This window comes from Cavia porcellus, unplaced genomic scaffold (genome assembly GCF_034190915.1).
Source record: "Cavia porcellus strain 051 isolate PalLab524CR breed Dunkin Hartley unplaced genomic scaffold, mCavPor4.1 scaffold_15, whole genome shotgun sequence".
Lineage (NCBI taxonomy): Eukaryota > Metazoa > Chordata > Mammalia > Rodentia > Caviidae > Cavia > Cavia porcellus.
In genome coordinates this window covers 4,786,286-4,802,073 of record NW_026947498.1, presented here as the reverse complement: position 1 = coordinate 4,802,073, position 15,788 = coordinate 4,786,286, and the positions used below count along the sequence as shown (strand labels likewise).

Sequence of the window (15,788 nt, the reverse complement as noted above, 5' to 3'; positions counted from 1 at the left end):
CTTGGCACCAGCTTCCGGTTTGAGTAGGTCTCTCCTCTCCACTCATGGTAGGCCGTGTACCTCGCCACACTGTTCCTCAGCTCTACCACCCACAGCGCCAGCTTCCACCTACTGACATCCCCAAACCACACCATCACAGTTTTAGCAAACAAAAAAATTTAAAAAACCAAGCTGCCCCTTGATGAGTTTACCCCCACGTATCCAGGGCCCGCAGCAGCCCACAGGTTAACAACGAGTTGTTCAATCTGGGAAAAGTCCTAAGCATCATAGGGACAACATCTGGGTGAAGGGCTCGGAGATGGCACCATCGCCGCGACCAGGTGGTCGGGGCGCCGGAGGGGATTCAGCAGAAGGTGTAAGTAGGTGACAGTGACAGGTGGCTCTCCAGGAAGCCACGGCAAAGGTGTGGTGAGCGCGTGTTCCCAGAGCCAGGAGCTTGGGCAGGAGCTGAACTGGGTTGTGGGCCGCTTTCAAGGCTTTCCCTGCCAGCCACAGGGGGTGCAAGGCGCTGACCCTGTGCAGGTATCTCAAGTGCTGTCATTCCGCAATGTGACAGTGGCCCTTCTGGTTGGTCTGGAATGTCTGGCCCGGCCGAGGGAGTAGTCAACCTTCTAACCAAAGGGCGAAGCTGCCCACATGAGTCACACTCAAGGATAGCTGTCCAGACAGCTTTCTCCCCAGTCACCTGGAGGACCTGGCCACAGCATCCCCGCTGCGTCTGCATCGTTTCCCGACAGTGGGTTCCCAGCCGGGTTCTGGAGCAGCAAGGCAAATGCATCTCAAGGTGGCTTGCGTGTGAGTCTGGGGTGAAGCTGTGAATGGGGGTGCAGCCAGAAGGCCCTGCCAGACAGGGAAGCGAGTGGGTGAAGCTGGAAGCCAGGCCAACAGCGGGGGTAGGAGTGGAGCTTCTCGGAGGAAGCGCTCGCTAGGTCCCAGCAGGATGGGCAGCTTGGGGCTGGGCACCAGCTCCAGTAAGCCAGGCAGCTCAGAGATCCAGGGTGCAGCCAGAACTCTTTTGGTGCTTGCTGAGCCTGGGCCCTTGGCTGTGGAGGTCAGGCAGTCCCGTGTCTGCGTGGGAGCTGTGGCTCCGGCCCATCCTTCTCTGTTCTGATGACTCCTTTCTCCAGCCCAGGGCCAGGCAGTGTTCAGAGTTTCCAGACTTGCAAGCCTCCTCCCTGTTCTCCGCTGGACCCCCACCTACCCTGGAGAGGGGCGGGCGGGAAGCTCGGGGATCCCTTACCGAGGGTAGAAAGTGGTGCAAAGAGGGGAAATTGTGTGAGGTCTGATCCTCAGGTTAATCCTCCAGCTACCTGGGCCTGGATGGCTGCCGGCTGCCTCTGCACGTGCGCGGAGTGGAAAGGGAGCAGGGATTAGTGCCCCAGAGGGTCCCCAAACCTTGGAGCCTCTTGGCACACTGGCTCTGGGTGTGTATTCCAATAACAGGGGTTTGATGCCCACGGTTTTCAAACCCAAAATCCTGTAAAGCACTGGACTGAGTTCTGAAGTCCGGAAACCAGGGCACTGGCCCAGCCTCAGGGCCAAAGCACCACAACCCCCAGCGCCAAGCGCCTTCATTCTGCCCAGGGCATTTGTTCTTACTTCAGGGACCTGAGTCACTGGTGAGGACAGTAACCCTGTGTGTGCCCGCGTCCTCATCTGGTGGCTTTCAGGGTCTGCGCAATCCCAATCCATAGTTTAGCACCTCCTACTCCGCTCTGGGAAGGGGCTCACATTCTGTGAGCCACACAGGAGGGCAACTGCCCTGCTCAGCAGGCTGCGCTGGGCACCAGCCTCAGTCCTGATCCACCCAGCTCATAACCGTGCCCATTGGTACAACAGGCTCTCACACACACAAACACACGCCGGCCTTTACACTCAAGTGCATCTCCAGCCCTTTTCTTTTCTTCTTTCTTTCTTTTTTTTTTTTTTTTTTTAAATTTTGAGACAGGGTCTCACTCTAGCTGGCTGTATCAGAGTTTACTAGAGAGACAGATAGATATAACACAAGGTGTACAAACGTATAAGGAGTTGCAAGATCGGCTCGCAATCATCAGCCACAGGATCGATGAGGAAGCGAGTAGAGGATGTCTGCACACTGAGAAGAGTTCAATCCATGGTCTGGAGCTCACTGCAGGGTTCCGTGATAGTGGGTATCTGGAGGCCGATAGGTCTGCACCAGAAGCTGAAGAGTCTGCACCGGAAGCCAGGTGATGATGTTCAAGCTGAAGGCAGAGACTGGAGCTCCTTCTCTGAAGAGCAGAAGCAATCTGTCCTTCATCATTTCCCCTTTATACTAGCCCTGCAAGGAGCTGCCCTAGGGTGGGTCTTCCACACCCTAGGGTACAGAATTGCTGAGCCAATTTAGTTCAGCTTCTCTAAACTAAACTGCTCAAACTGACACAATCAATCAACCATTACAGTTGCCCAGGCTGGGCTGGTGCTTATGATTCTCCTGTCTCAGCCTCCCAGAGTGCTGGGGTCACAGGCACCCAACACCATGCCTAGCAGAGTGGATGTTTCTTAGGGCATTCATGGAGAAATCTACACCAAGGAAGAAACACAGATTCTTTCTCATTGAAATGACTAATAAATATTTCCTGCTCTCCCCATTCATTTTTATCTAAGCTAAAGATCAGTAATTGAATGTGTCCACTTTGTTTTTTTAAAGTCATCTTGGAGATGCTGCTGTAGCTTAGTCTGACACACATAAGGCGCCAGGGTTAATCGCCTGTTCCACAACAGAAAAACAAAAACATTTTCTAGCTTATATCGGCTAAAGATCTTAGCTGGCTAGGGTGGTGCATGCCTGTACTGCCAGCCTCAGGAGGCTGAGGCAGGAGAATCTCCATGGGTTTGAGGTCACTCAGCATTACATAATGAGTTCAAGGCCAACCTGAACTACATAGCGAGACTTTGTCTCAAAAAAAGAAGTCTGTTTTCTCACCCTGCTCCAGTGTCTTCTGAAGATGCAGCCTTCAGCCAGCCAGCCCAGGAGTGATTCTTGGTGCCTTTCAACTCAGACTTTCCTCTTCCTGTCGATCTGTGGGCCCGTTCCTCAAGCCTCAAGTCTGCACAGAGTTTGTGGGGTGGGTCGATGCCAGGCCCCTGACTCCTCCAGGGCAGCCAACAGCAACACCACACAGGAAATTTTCCACTGCAGGCCACTCATTCTCGGGGGAGCCAAGCAGGGCTGGGGCCCAGCAGGCCTCCATATCTGTCCCCGTTGGATGACGCTGTAGAAGGAAGGAAGAGAGAAGACAAGACCCCCACTTATCTCACTGCTCAAGGCCTGAGGCCCCTTGAAGAGAGCGCCCTTTGGGGTGCAGAGCTGGCCTCCCTCGCACCCCGCACCTCTTGTCCACAGGGAGAAATGAAAGCCACACACCAGCTCTGTTTGCCCTGGCGGCCACTCCTTGGCACCAGAGAGCAGCAAGGGCTTTGTTCCTTGGTGGCTCCTCACAGAAGCCTCTGGCCACACTTAAAGGAAGCAAAAATAAACTCACGAAACCATGTTCTCTGCTCTACAGAACACTGCAGGAGTGTCTCCTGTTCCTCTCGACATCCTAACTCTACACCCTGATCCATTAAGAGAGGAAAATCCCAGGGTCTGGTCCACACAGGTGGCCACTGCCAGCAGGCCCAGCTTCAGGGTGCGCCCCCTCGGTCACCAGGAGCCCGCACCAAAGTGCCCTGCCCTCTGCACTGGGCTGTGGGCCGAGGCCGGCACCTGAATTTCTTCATAATTCCGAGCATGGCCCTGCGTTTCCATTTGCACTGTGTCCTTCTGGTTCTGGAAGCTGCTCAGAGAGGGGACCCCTGGCACTTGGTAGCCACAGACACACCCACTTCCCCAGCATGGGTGTGGCTGAGGCCTAAGCTAGAAACCCAAGTGCCAGCTGCCCACTGGGCCTTTGCCGTCCGCAGGCTCACACCTGAGCCGGGGACCCTGAACTTAAGGGCACCCACACTGCACATAACGCAGGATCACCATCACCAGCTCCCCCACCCCAGGGATCTCCCCACACTGCTCTCCTTACTGGATCTTAGATCTCTAACACTCTTATCTTTTGAGACAGGGTCCCTCTAAGTCATCAGATTGCTCGGCTGGGCTTGAACTTGCTGTCTCCCTGTCTCAGCCTCCCAGGGTACCAGAGCTGCAATTGGTGGCAGTACACCCAGCTGAGACAAGGTGCTCTTTCACTGTTCTGGAGATAAGAGACCTACAGGGCAGGACAAACACTTATGCCAAGTTAGCATCAAGGTTTTCTCTAACAGACCTGCATGCCCACCTCTGGGCCGTCCCTCTTTTAGCCCTGTTTCTCTTCTGCTGGCACAAGGATCCAACAACAGGGGGGCAAAGTCCCCGAGCAACTCATGGGGGACTCCTAATTACCCTCTCCTCCCTCCCCCACAGCCTTCTCTTCCCCTTCCTCCCCCACACCCCCCCCCCAGGGCCCACTCCGCTCCCATCTTGGCTCTGAGGCCCTGAGGGAATTCCCTGGGCTCTTTCTCCACTGCCCCTGCATCCCTAGGCCCTCTGGGACCCCCTCTGTCACTCCAGCCAAACTGTACCTAGCTTCCTTCAAGCGGTGTCCAGCTTCCTTCCAAGTCACTGCTTCCGATGATCGCCTCTCTGTGGGCTCAGATTACCTGATCATCGATTCTCCGGCTGGACACAGTGGACCTCTGTCCCCAGCATGGAACTCTGTCCTCACCCCGCCCTGCCCTGGGAGACACCTCTGCTCAGACCACCTCCTCCCCACCATCTGCTGGAATCCGCCTGCAGGCGCCTGCTCCTTCCAGGCCACACTGGCTCTCTTGGGGCCTCATCCAACCTCACAGCCTTCAATCCCCCCCACTTGCCAATGAGTCCCACACAGACTTCTGCAGTTCTGTTGCCTCCTCGAACCCTGCGCATAAGCACCTAAGCATAGTCTCCCCGACCTCTGCAGTCACAGGCATCTCAGACGCAACACAGCCAAAGCAAAAGGCCTCTCTCCTGCCCTCTCCCCCGTATCGCTCAGGGCTTTCCAGAACCAATGCGCTGTGCAAGCGGAAAGAGGAAGAGCTTTGCCTTAAGGCACTGGCTCGTGTGATTACAGAGAAGAACAAGCCCAAAATCTCCAGGATGGACAGCAACCCCAAGGCCTAGGAGAGCATTTTGCAGCTCTGGACTGCTATAGTCAGGAGGGACAGAAGGGGAGGAACTCACATGTTTGCAACATTCAAGAAATCTTGTATGTCACCCCCCCCCCCGAAAATGCCTGGTAAAACCCTCCCTGTCCCCCCAATATGATAGCATTTGGAGCAGTAATCTTTGGGAGGTAATTAGGGTTGGACCAGCTCAGGGAAATGGGTCCTGTGATGGGATTAGTGACCTTATAAGATGAAAGATCTCTTTCTCTCTGTCCCTCTCTGTCTCTGTCTCTTTTTCTCTCCCTCTCTCTCTGCCTTTCTCTCTCTCTGTGTCTACAAAAAAGAGGTCATTGAAAACTAAGGGTCTTTACCTTGGACTTTCCAGACTGTGACAAAATCAATTTATGTCATCAAGCCACCATATCTGGCGTACTTCATTATAGCTGCCCAAGCTAAGACACCAGTCTTTTTGTTCCATGCAGGCCTTCAACTGACTGGCTGAGAGCCCTGTCACCAACCGCCATGTGCTTCACTCAAAGTCTGCTGACCACTAACTGTATTTCAGACACCAGCACAAAGACACAAGGAACAATGCTTGACCAAATATCTGGGCACCTCATAGCCCAGGTAAACCCACACGTGCAATTAAGCGTGGCAGCCTCAGACCAGGTCTTTCCATCTCCTGGTGTCTTCACCATCTCAAGACATGGCAGTTTCTTTTTTTTTTTTTGTCTTTTTCATTTTTATCGGTACCAGGGATCGAACTCATGACTGCCTGCTTACAAAGCAGGCGCTCATGCCGCTGAGCTAAATCCCCAGCCCCAACATGGCAGTTTCTTTCTTCAAGCCAGGACAGTGAATGTGGCCACCTTTCCCTCCCCACAGCTAGCCCTTCAAATGTATCTGGAGATCACACTAGTCTGCACCCGACTTTGTCCCTGAGACCCTAACCGAGTCTTCCAGCGTCCCCGGAGTGGTCGCGTGGCCCCGTTTGGTCTCTAAATCAAGTGCAGGTGCACTTGGACAAGTTACTTAACCTCTCTCTAAGTCTCCATTTTTTCTGTCCTGAATGCAGACAATATGCTTTATTATAGATTTAAGAATGAAATAAATGCCAGTATCATGAGCACTTGGTAAATTTGGCTAAGGTGGCTTCTACTTTTACTAATACTAAGAGTGCTTGAGCCCCCTGGGCTTAGAATCTGAGTTTATAGAAAATGAGGTGATAAGATTATATTGTGTGTCCAAAAGATGAGAAGTATAAAACAAAAGAGGCCTTTATTCTGAGAACGCGGAGAGAGAAAACAAAAAGACTCCCCCCCACCACCACCACCACCACTGGAGTTTGGCTTTCTCTCTGGTGGACACGTGGCGTGGGGGCATATAAGTAGCCTAGGTTTGGGGTGGAACCTAAGGGGCATTAGGGATGCACAGGTAGCCCATTGGTCTCTTTTGGCGCCATAGGTAAATTCCTAGGGGTGGGGAAGATGGAGCTCCTTGGTTCCCGCTACAGTGTCCTGTCTGGGCCAAAACTCTTTCATGAGGTGCAACCATCATTTAAAGTACTTTATTTAGCATTAGTAAATCTTAGACTTACGTTTCATTTGACACAATATTTAAACCACGGCAAAATATATTCCAGGTCAGTGCTCAAATAAATAATTTTCAGAGGCTCACAGATTTCACAGAACAGCTATGTATTCATGGAGGGTTCAGGCTCAGCTGTGACAATGTCCTAGGCTATTTTGTTCTGTATTTTGCTGTGAGCCCTAACTAAAGGGAGGCCCTGCTGAGTGCTGTTGGATTTCCAAAGTAAAGCTTGGGCAGATTTCTGAGTCACCTTATCCAAACCTGGCCTGTACCCCAAGTTTGGGTTTTTATAGTCTATGAAACCAACACATGTTGATTTAAGAAAACCAGACATGGAGCCGAAAAGGTCAGCCTCCAATGCAAGTGAAGCCCAGCCAACTGCACAAACTGGACAGCTAAGCCCCCAAACCCTTTGTAGGTTAAGTGAATTCAGATACCTGAGACTGCAATCGGAGAAGCTGAGTCACTTGATCAGGGGGTGAGCCACTTACTGGAAGCAATGTTTGCTCGTGAATGTCGAGGGAAGGTCTTCCAGATTCTTCTCCTTGAGCACCAAGATAGCCCCTGCCTTTGTTTTGTTTTTTGTTGCGTTTAGCTTTTTTCAGCGGCAGATGGGAAGCTGCCAGATCATGCTCTATGCCTATTCTAGGAGACTCACTTGCTATATTAGGACTTGAGCGGCTTGTCTATATCTTCCCATGATGCCTTGCAGCTAGCCTGCTGTAGGAATTGGCTAAGACTGCTGTAACAAAGGACCACAATCTGGTTTAACAATGCAGACTTATTCTCTTAGGACTCTGGGGACTAGAAATCTAAAGTCAAGGTGTCAGCAGGTTCGGCCCCTGAGGGCTGAGCAGGAGGATCTGTCCAGAGCTTTCCCAGGCTCCAGAAGATTGCCGGCACTGTTGGTGTTCCTTGGTTTATAGATGGATCACTGTGATCTTTGCCTCTGTCCTCACATGACCTCCCTCTTTCTCTGTCTTCACGCGTCATCTTCTTATAAACACACCAGTTTTATTAGTTTGGGGGTCCAGCCTATTCCAGCATGACCTCATCATAATTAACCATATTGGCAACGGCTCTATTTCCAAAACAAGTCCCGCCCTGAGGTAGGAATGATATAGGGGAATGAAACGCCCAACCTACTATGTCCACGAGTTTGTGGTCTCTAAAACCAAAGAATGAATTTTACGAACAACAACGGAGGTGAAGAGCAAAATACATTTATTGAGCAAAAGAAAGCTTCTGTCTGAAGAGAAGACAATAGGAGGTTCCCAGTGGGTTACCCAAGACTGTCTTTTCCAGGGACTTTTACAGAGTAAAACCATGGGTTGGGGGGGGGGCCTAGGAACTCACAAGGCAGATGGGCATAAGGTGGGACATAACTATAGTTAGCCTATAATAAGATTAATAGTTCAGGTAAAATTGATTACATTAGGGAAAAATGGGAATGCAAGTCATGTAGGAAGCAGGCATTCTTGGAGCTGTGACCTTTCCCCTAAGGGGATGGGACAGTGACTCCTGGGTGACAGAGAACTAATTAGAATATCAGTCCTTAGAATGTAGATGCGTTTGGTCCTTTGTCTTAAGGCCTGTCCCAAAGCAGGAGGTGTCTGTCTCACTGCCTATAATATTTCTAACTTGGCTGTTTGTAACAGCGAGGGTCAGGACCTCGGTATTTCTCTTTAGGGGGATACATTCAACCCATAGCATCCTTTACATAGGGCATTCCTGCAAAGCACTTTAACTGTTAGTCGCCTATGAATTATTTAGGACTTCTAGAAAATAGCTTTATGTCCACCGGTGAAGGGTTTTTTTGTTCTGTTTTTTGTTTTTAAATCTCTAGGTCTTTTCTTCTTTCACAGTGGGTTTTAAGTCATCTTTAAAAAACTGAAAAGCACCAAAAAATGAAAAACAACATAGCAAATCAACATGACCGTCTTTCAGAGGAAACAGCTCTGAAAGTGCATGATGTGTTTTAGTAAATGAAATTCAGTCATTTCATCTTAAAATGTCGGTCCATTGCATTTTTAAAGAATTCTAATGAAAACTTGGTGACTTGAGATCAGAGATAATGCCTCCAGGAAAGGGTTAAGAGTGTTTGTGGTAATGGTGACCTTGTAGTTTTAGGTAAATCAATCCCCTTCCATCTTACTGGAAGGGGAAATGGAGCTGGAAATGTCCTTTTACAGGTCTTTAACCATGCGGAGATTGCACTTGTATTAACATACTCTTTTTTCCAACCCCAGTCTGTAGTATGAAAAATAGATTTTTCTTTATTCATCTCAAAGAAGAAACGGGTGGAATCAATCTAAGAATCTGTCATTTCTCTAGGATTTCAGGGAAGGTATTTCATGGTAGCTTTCCCAAATAACAATATCCTGTATCATCTATCATGATCCAGTAAACTCTAGTTGCGTAATTATCCCAACTCTGCTTCTCACGGAAAAGCTATGTGAAAATGCTCTGTGCACTGCATAGAAAGAACTCATAAATTTAAAATACAGATGCCTGCCAGTCCCAAAAGGAGTCCAAGGAAAGTTACCAAAAGTTTGCAATAGTCACGAAGGAAACTTCATTTTTAGAGCCAAAAACCCCACACAACTGTCCATTTTAAGTGAATATGATTTAAAATAGTTTTTGAATGTATGACTTGACCACTGTCTCCTTATTCACCTATATTTGTGTAAGAAGAGATGCTGAAATGGAATCTTCAGAGTATACATAATCTTCTAGAAAAAGTTCACTCAGCTTGTCATTGGGAAATGGTACACAAAGTTTCTTCTTCATGCCCAGCATAAAAGGCATTTTGCTTTGTGTTGTTGGCTAGTTTTGTTCATTGATCTCATGTGGGTAAGGCGAGACCTCCCTTGAGTTTATGAAGCCCCTGTGAAATATCTAAACACTAACAAAGGGGTAACAAAGAGGGCTACAGCTGTTCACCAGAAGTTTTCTTAAATTGTCGAATGTCAAAGTCAAGCAACTCTGCATTTTCAAGGGCCAAGAGTGGTTATTTGCATGTAGCTCTTAGCTTCTCTCCAGCACAATTACAGAGGGAAATCCAGTTTAAAGCCATTGCTATCCATGGATCCGCCATCAGGTCAGGACATTTGGGGGCCAGCAGTAGGTGGACAGCTCCTGCCCCGTCCCCCCTCCCTATCCTCCCCAGCTACCTGGCAGCCCAGATCAGAGAGGAGCCACGGTGCCCAAATCGCCCAGCTCTTCACCAGATAACAGCACCGGCTGGAGCCAGGGGGCAGCATCCTGCGCATCCCGCGCTCCTCCTGGTGGGGCTGACACACCTTCACGGCACAGGTAGAAAACACCCAGGAAGCCTCGAGTGCTTGGACCTGGGATGCGGCACTCCGTCCATGTCCTGGTCACCGTCCCCGACAGCCACTCCTGTGGAAATGATACTTAATATGGAGACAGAGCTGCGGAATCGACGCAACCAGGGTCCAGGCAGGCTGGCTGCCAAACAAAATGAGAAAAGCCCCTGCCTGCTGTGTGTCCTGCATTTCCCCCATGCTGGCCTTTAAAACAAAATGTAGCTCACAGACTGCAGAGGAAGGAGACTGTGTAAAAGTCTATATGGAAAAAAACCCTCACCCCTTAGAGCCAGCACTCATAAAACCAGACCCGGTGTAAGGGAATTGGGGGGGGGGGGGGCTTTTCTCAGCTGCTCAGGTTTTCACGGGGCTTCCCAGCCCAGAGTTTTAGGGCTGAGCCTCCTTTATCCTGCGCATTTATCCTCTCAAAAATCAAATGATCTTTTTCAAAATCAATCCTTTCTCACTATTGCCACCAGGACATTTTAAGGAACTAAAGTCCAAGTGATTTTGCCAGAGTGATTTCCCTTTAAATTGCTGTTTAGAAAAAGAGGTGGGAGGTACCCTAGTCAGATAGTTGTTCTGGTTTTGTTTTGTTTTATTTTTGGGGATAAAGGCTTGCTGCATAATTCAAGCTGACCTTGAACTCATTTGGTAGTCCAAGGTGGCCTCAAACTCACAGCAATCCTCCTGCCTTAGCCTCCTGAGGGTTGGCATTACAGGCGTGCACCCCTACACCTAGCTCCAGTCAGAGGAGTATAAAAAGTGCCTCACAGGACTTTTCCTGAGAAAAACCACAGTGCTTATTTGCATATTACTAGCCAGGAGAAATCTTAGTCTCTAGGCTTCCCTCAGACACCTTCTTGCAGCCTGTCCTCCACACCAGACACTGTGAATGCGACACTCCAAGAAGTGCTCACTGCCCCAGGAAAGCTGCCCTGACTCCTGCTCCCACCCGCCCTGGAGCTGCCCACCACCCACCCAGGAGTGCGCTTTGGGAGGCTGTGCATCCAAAGGCAGGAGCAGCACAGCCCTCCACCCTGGGCGGCTCAGCTCCACTCCGCCAGTGCATCCTGTGCTTGGAAATCTGCTCATTTTGGACCCGAATTCCGCTAGCCAGGCCAGTTCAGCCCGCACCCGATCCTAGGAGTCCGGGCTCATCCAGGAGTTTTATGTGGTTTTTAGGGAGATGCCTTCAGCAGTCCAAGTGCTTTTTCCATGGAGTGGCCCGGAGCAGTGGCAGGCGGTTATTACCTGCTGCTCACGGGAGCAGGGAGGAGAAGAGTGTGGAGGTGAGCGCTCGTTAACACTCGCTGCTTAAATTAAAAAATCCTTAGGGTGCAAGTTTAAAAATAGCAGTCTAATGGCTTCTAAAATTGGATTTCTTTGCTCTCCATAAATACCGAGACTCGGTGAAGGCCCTCTACTTGTCTGACTTAACAGGGTCAAGCGGGCTCTGCTTTCCTGCTTGTTCTTCAGGATTGGTGCCCTTAATGATACTACCAGGCTGCAGGTGGCTTCCGGGTGGGGCAGGAAGGCGGCTCAGAGGTCTTCTGCCCCTGGGAGAGGAGGATGGCTCCAGTGTCTCAGGAAAGTCTCACCTTGCACGACCCAGGTGGTCACCCTAGCTGGCTAAGCCATGGTTCTGGGACATTTCGGAGAAATGAATCAACACCCCAGACGCTATCCCTGGGTCTCCCTTTCTTTGTCACTTTCTCATGGCTGACACAATACCCAGCACCCACAGTTTAAAGGAAGAGAGGTCTATTTTGGCTCACAGTTCTTGGAGGTTCAGTCCATAGCCTCTGGCTCCAAATCAGGACAGTGTGGTTGAAGGGCCTGAGCTGTTCCCCCCATGGCACCTGGAAAGCACAGACACAGGGAGAAGCCAGGGAAGGAGATGAGCCCTTTGAGATGGGAGGAAAGAAGCCAAGGGCTGTACCAGCTAGGTCAGGTGTACAACGTTCGGCCCCTGCACACCCCAGCTTCCTTGGTGCAAAGAGGGGGTGCTGGTGACAGTCACTGCAGCCTCAGGGGGTCGGGAGTAAGTGGGTAATGTTGTCACTGTTCTCACTGTGCTCGGGGTACAGCGTGGCTCCACCCACAGCAGTTCACCTTGCCCAGACCCAAGCAGCCACCTTGGCCTTGGTGGGTTCCAACTCCACCATGACAGTGACCACAGGATGTCCAGCCCCAGGCCCTGGCCCTGGGCAGAGGGGATATTTGCTAAGTGAAGGGAAGAAAAACATCATGCAGGGCCTGAGAAAAGCCAATGTCACCACAAAGTGCACAGGCAAATCCAGTGTGCCACCTGTGTAGAGAGAACCTGGAACTTGGAGCAACCAGCACCTGAAGTGACATGGGAAACCCTGCCTCTCTTTCCTTCTTCCTTTGATTCCTTCCTTTCTTCCTTCCAGTAGTTCCTGAACATCGGGGAGACACCAGGCACTGCACAGCAGGGGCTAAGCCCTTGTCCTCAGGAGCCGGTCCACATTCTGCTCTGCTTTCGATTACTTTTCCAAAACCTCTGAGTTTGAGCTTGGTGGTGCACACCCATAATCCTAGCACCCCAAAGGCTGAGGCAGGAGGATCACAAATTCAGCCCTAACCTAGGCAATGGGGGGAGGGGGGTAGGTGCTGGGGGCAGCCAGGGAGCTGGTGGCCTTGACCACACTGACCTTATGCATAGCTCTACATCACATCTACCCAGCGCTCCACTGTAAGCAGTGTCTGAACCTCCTCTCCCCACTCTCCTTGTGGGAAAGGAACCCCCTTTGTAAATCACTTCTGGCCTCCTTCATCGGAAGGGCAGCCCAAGCCATTTTCTAATGGTACCTAGCAGTCCCCCTCAGACTGTCCAGCCAAGTCGGGGTGAATAACACCCCTCAGTTAACAGCAGCTCCTGACCAAATGGGTTCACAGCAGAAGCTTACCCTAGGGTAGCTGTAAGGTAGAACTTCCTGAAGGCAGGATCTGAGGACCAGAACCTGGGGTCTGGGTGTTCTCTTCCGAGCCCCCGCCCCCCCCCCAGCCTGGGTCCCCTCCTCCACTCCGATCCAAGAGCCGCAGTTAATTCTTCTCCCCAATGAGCACTGAGAAATGATTTTGCAGACTGTGTGAACGCTCTGCTCTCACCAACCGCCTAAGGAAACTTCAGTTTCGGGACAGAAATAAAAGCACCGAGATAATGTTTAACCCGTTTCCCCTTCTCTCCCTCCCCGGCCTCCCTCGGCTTCATTAGGACTCCCGCCGGTACCCGAGGAGCAGCGTGATCCCCAGGTGGCAGCGCGCTGCCTGCCGCTGGCCGGGCTAGGCGGGTGCCGGTGGCCATGGCCAGCACGGCCGTCCAGCTGCTGGGCTTCGTGCTCAGCTTCCTGGGCATGGTGGGCACCCTGATCACGACGCTGCTGCCGCACTGGCGCAGGACAGCACACGTGGGCACCAACATCCTCACGGCCGTGTCCTACCTGAAGGGCCTCTGGATGGAATGTGTGTGGCACAGCACGGGCATCTACCAGTGCCAGATCTACCGCTCACTGCTGGCGCTGCCCCGAGACCTGCAGGCGGCCCGCGCGCTCATGGTCATCTCCTGCCTGCTGTCCGGCCTGGCCTGCGCCTCCGCCGTGGTGGGCATGAAGTGCACGCGCTGCGCCAAGGGCACGCCGGCCAAGACCACCTTCGCCGTGCTCGGGGGCGCGCTCTTCTTGCTGGCCGGGCTCCTGTGCATGGTGGCCGTCTCCTGGGTCACCAACGACGTGGTGCAGAACTTTTACAACCCGCTGCTGCCCAGCGGCATGAAGTTCGAGATCGGCCAGGCCCTGTACCTCGGCTTTATCTCCTCGTCCCTGTCGCTCATTGGGGGGACGCTCCTGTGCCTGTCCTGCCAGGACGAAGCCCCCTATGGACCCTACCAGGCCCAGCCTAGGCCAGCCACCACCACAGCACCCGCTGCGCCTGCGTACCGGCCGCCCACCGCCTACAAGGACAACCGGGCCCCCTCGGTGACCTCGGCTTCCCACAGTGGGTACAGGCTGAACGACTACGTGTGAGTCTCCCCGCCTGGCCCTGCCGCTGGGTCCCTGCGTGGCTGCTGACTGACCAGGGTTCCAGCATCAGGTTTACTTCCGCCCTGTTTTTGTACCCAAGGAAATAACGGGAACACCAGGGCCACAGGCGCTTGCAACATAGGGAAGGATGGGGAGTCATGGGGAATTAGAAGGCGCTGAAGCTCTGTATACCAAAGACTTTTAAAAATATCTTTGCTGTTTTTGTATTTATTATATGTATTTATGTGGGTGATTTTTTTTTTTTTTGGTGTTTTTTGTTTTGTTTTGTTTTTGGTACCGGAACTTGAACTCAGGACCTCGCACTTGCCAGGCAGGTGCTGTGCTGCTGAGCTACATCCCCAGCCGATGTGGGTGATTTAATAAGAGTGTCATAAAAGGTGAGACTCAGCATTTTGGTCAGGGGGGTTTGTTTGTGACACAGGAATAAACATTTTGGACGTGGTTGTTTATGGAAGGGCAGCAGTAGTTTCCGTTTCTGGACTCTTCTGCAATGGGAATCGCAGGCCCAGCCTAGAGGCCCTGCAGCCAGGCTGACCAGAGGCTGCGAGCCACATCCAGGCAGGGTGCATGATGGGAAAATCAGCCGGGCTAACACTCATCCCACAGCTGCTGGAGCTTCCCCACAGACCACCACCTCTGCTGTAACTCAGAGGCAGGGCAGGAGGCAGGGGCTTTCTTTGGAAAAAAGACAAGTGACATAAACCACAAAATAAGGACAGTGTTATCTCCTCTTATCTAGTTAGTGAGAACTGAAGGCTCCCTGTTAAGAAAGCAGGAGTGAGAAGGAGAAACCAAGCACAGCACACCGGGTAGCTTGGTGTTCCAGGCATCGGCAAAAGCCCAGTATGGAGATCTGCTTGTCCCCAGGCCCCAGCAGGACTTCAATGGCTTCTTTTCCCAGGGTGGCCAGTTCTCCATTGTCATGAGAGCAGTGAGAAGGGAGCAGCTGCTGGGAGGACCAGGAGAACTGCTGTAAATGGCTACACACGCACAGAGCCCAGGGCCTTGACCTGCTCCTGTGGCCTCTCCAGTGGCCCCTGCTCAGCTTCTGCTCCCTGCTCAGGCTCTGTGTACGCAGTGAAACACCCTACTCCGGAAGCCCGGGCCTGAGTGTGGCCACAGCCGTGTGCGGGAGGACAGGGAGGTTCCCAAACAAGGTCCTGGAGGCCTGAGAACAATACTGGCGGGAGAGGCCCACACACTGCAGTCAGAGCCTGGAAGCCGCAGGCCTGAGGCTTCCTCCCAACTCAGGGGTGGGGGTCCCCCAGGTCAGCAGTCCTCCACACGGGGATAAGAAACCAGGAGTGTACCCAGGCTGAGCCACCCCTTCCAGTTCCCATGGGCCTCACCATTCATGCCAGATAAACTGCACCGTCCCAGAAATCTCTCCAGGATGCTAGCAGCACTGAGCAGCGGAAGTGGAAGGAGCAGGCATGCTTACATATTTCTTCTCCATTTCGTGTGACCTCAAGGCCCCACATAGCAGGTGACACCTGCAGGAAGAGTGGGTGATCCACACTGTGGTCTTAACCTGATCACAGAGAGGCCACTGAGACTGGCATTGAAATCAGAGAAGTCATCATTTGCTTATGACAAAACAAGCAATTTTAATCTACTTGCATTTATTCATTATTTAAAAAATGAATAAATCTGAATCAATACAAGA

General features: G+C 51.8%; 1 protein-coding gene and 1 long non-coding RNA gene across 7 annotated transcripts in view; one reads left to right on the top strand and one right to left on the bottom strand.

Annotated features, from left to right (window-relative positions):
* The window catches only part of Cldn14 (claudin 14), a 78,833-nt gene extending 64,257 nt beyond the window's left edge, over positions 1-14,576 (top strand). For all 6 annotated transcript variants that reach the window (XM_063224483.1, XM_023562500.2, XM_063224482.1 and 3 more), the window contains one exon: positions 13,297-14,576. In XM_063224483.1, coding sequence (XP_063080553.1) covers positions 13,385-14,104 — 720 coding nt within the window. In that variant the 5' untranslated portion in view covers positions 13,297-13,384 and the 3' untranslated portion in view covers positions 14,105-14,576. The remainder of the gene's footprint in view (positions 1-13,296) is intronic.
* Positions 1,959-7,494, bottom strand: LOC134470424 (uncharacterized). The gene is made up of 3 exons (XR_010039273.1): positions 7,164-7,494; positions 2,945-3,233; positions 1,959-2,249 (listed from the first exon to the last, which is right to left on the bottom strand). It is a non-coding gene; the product is annotated as an uncharacterized LOC134470424 (long non-coding RNA).
* Positions 14,577-15,788: the final 1,212 nt, after the last annotated feature.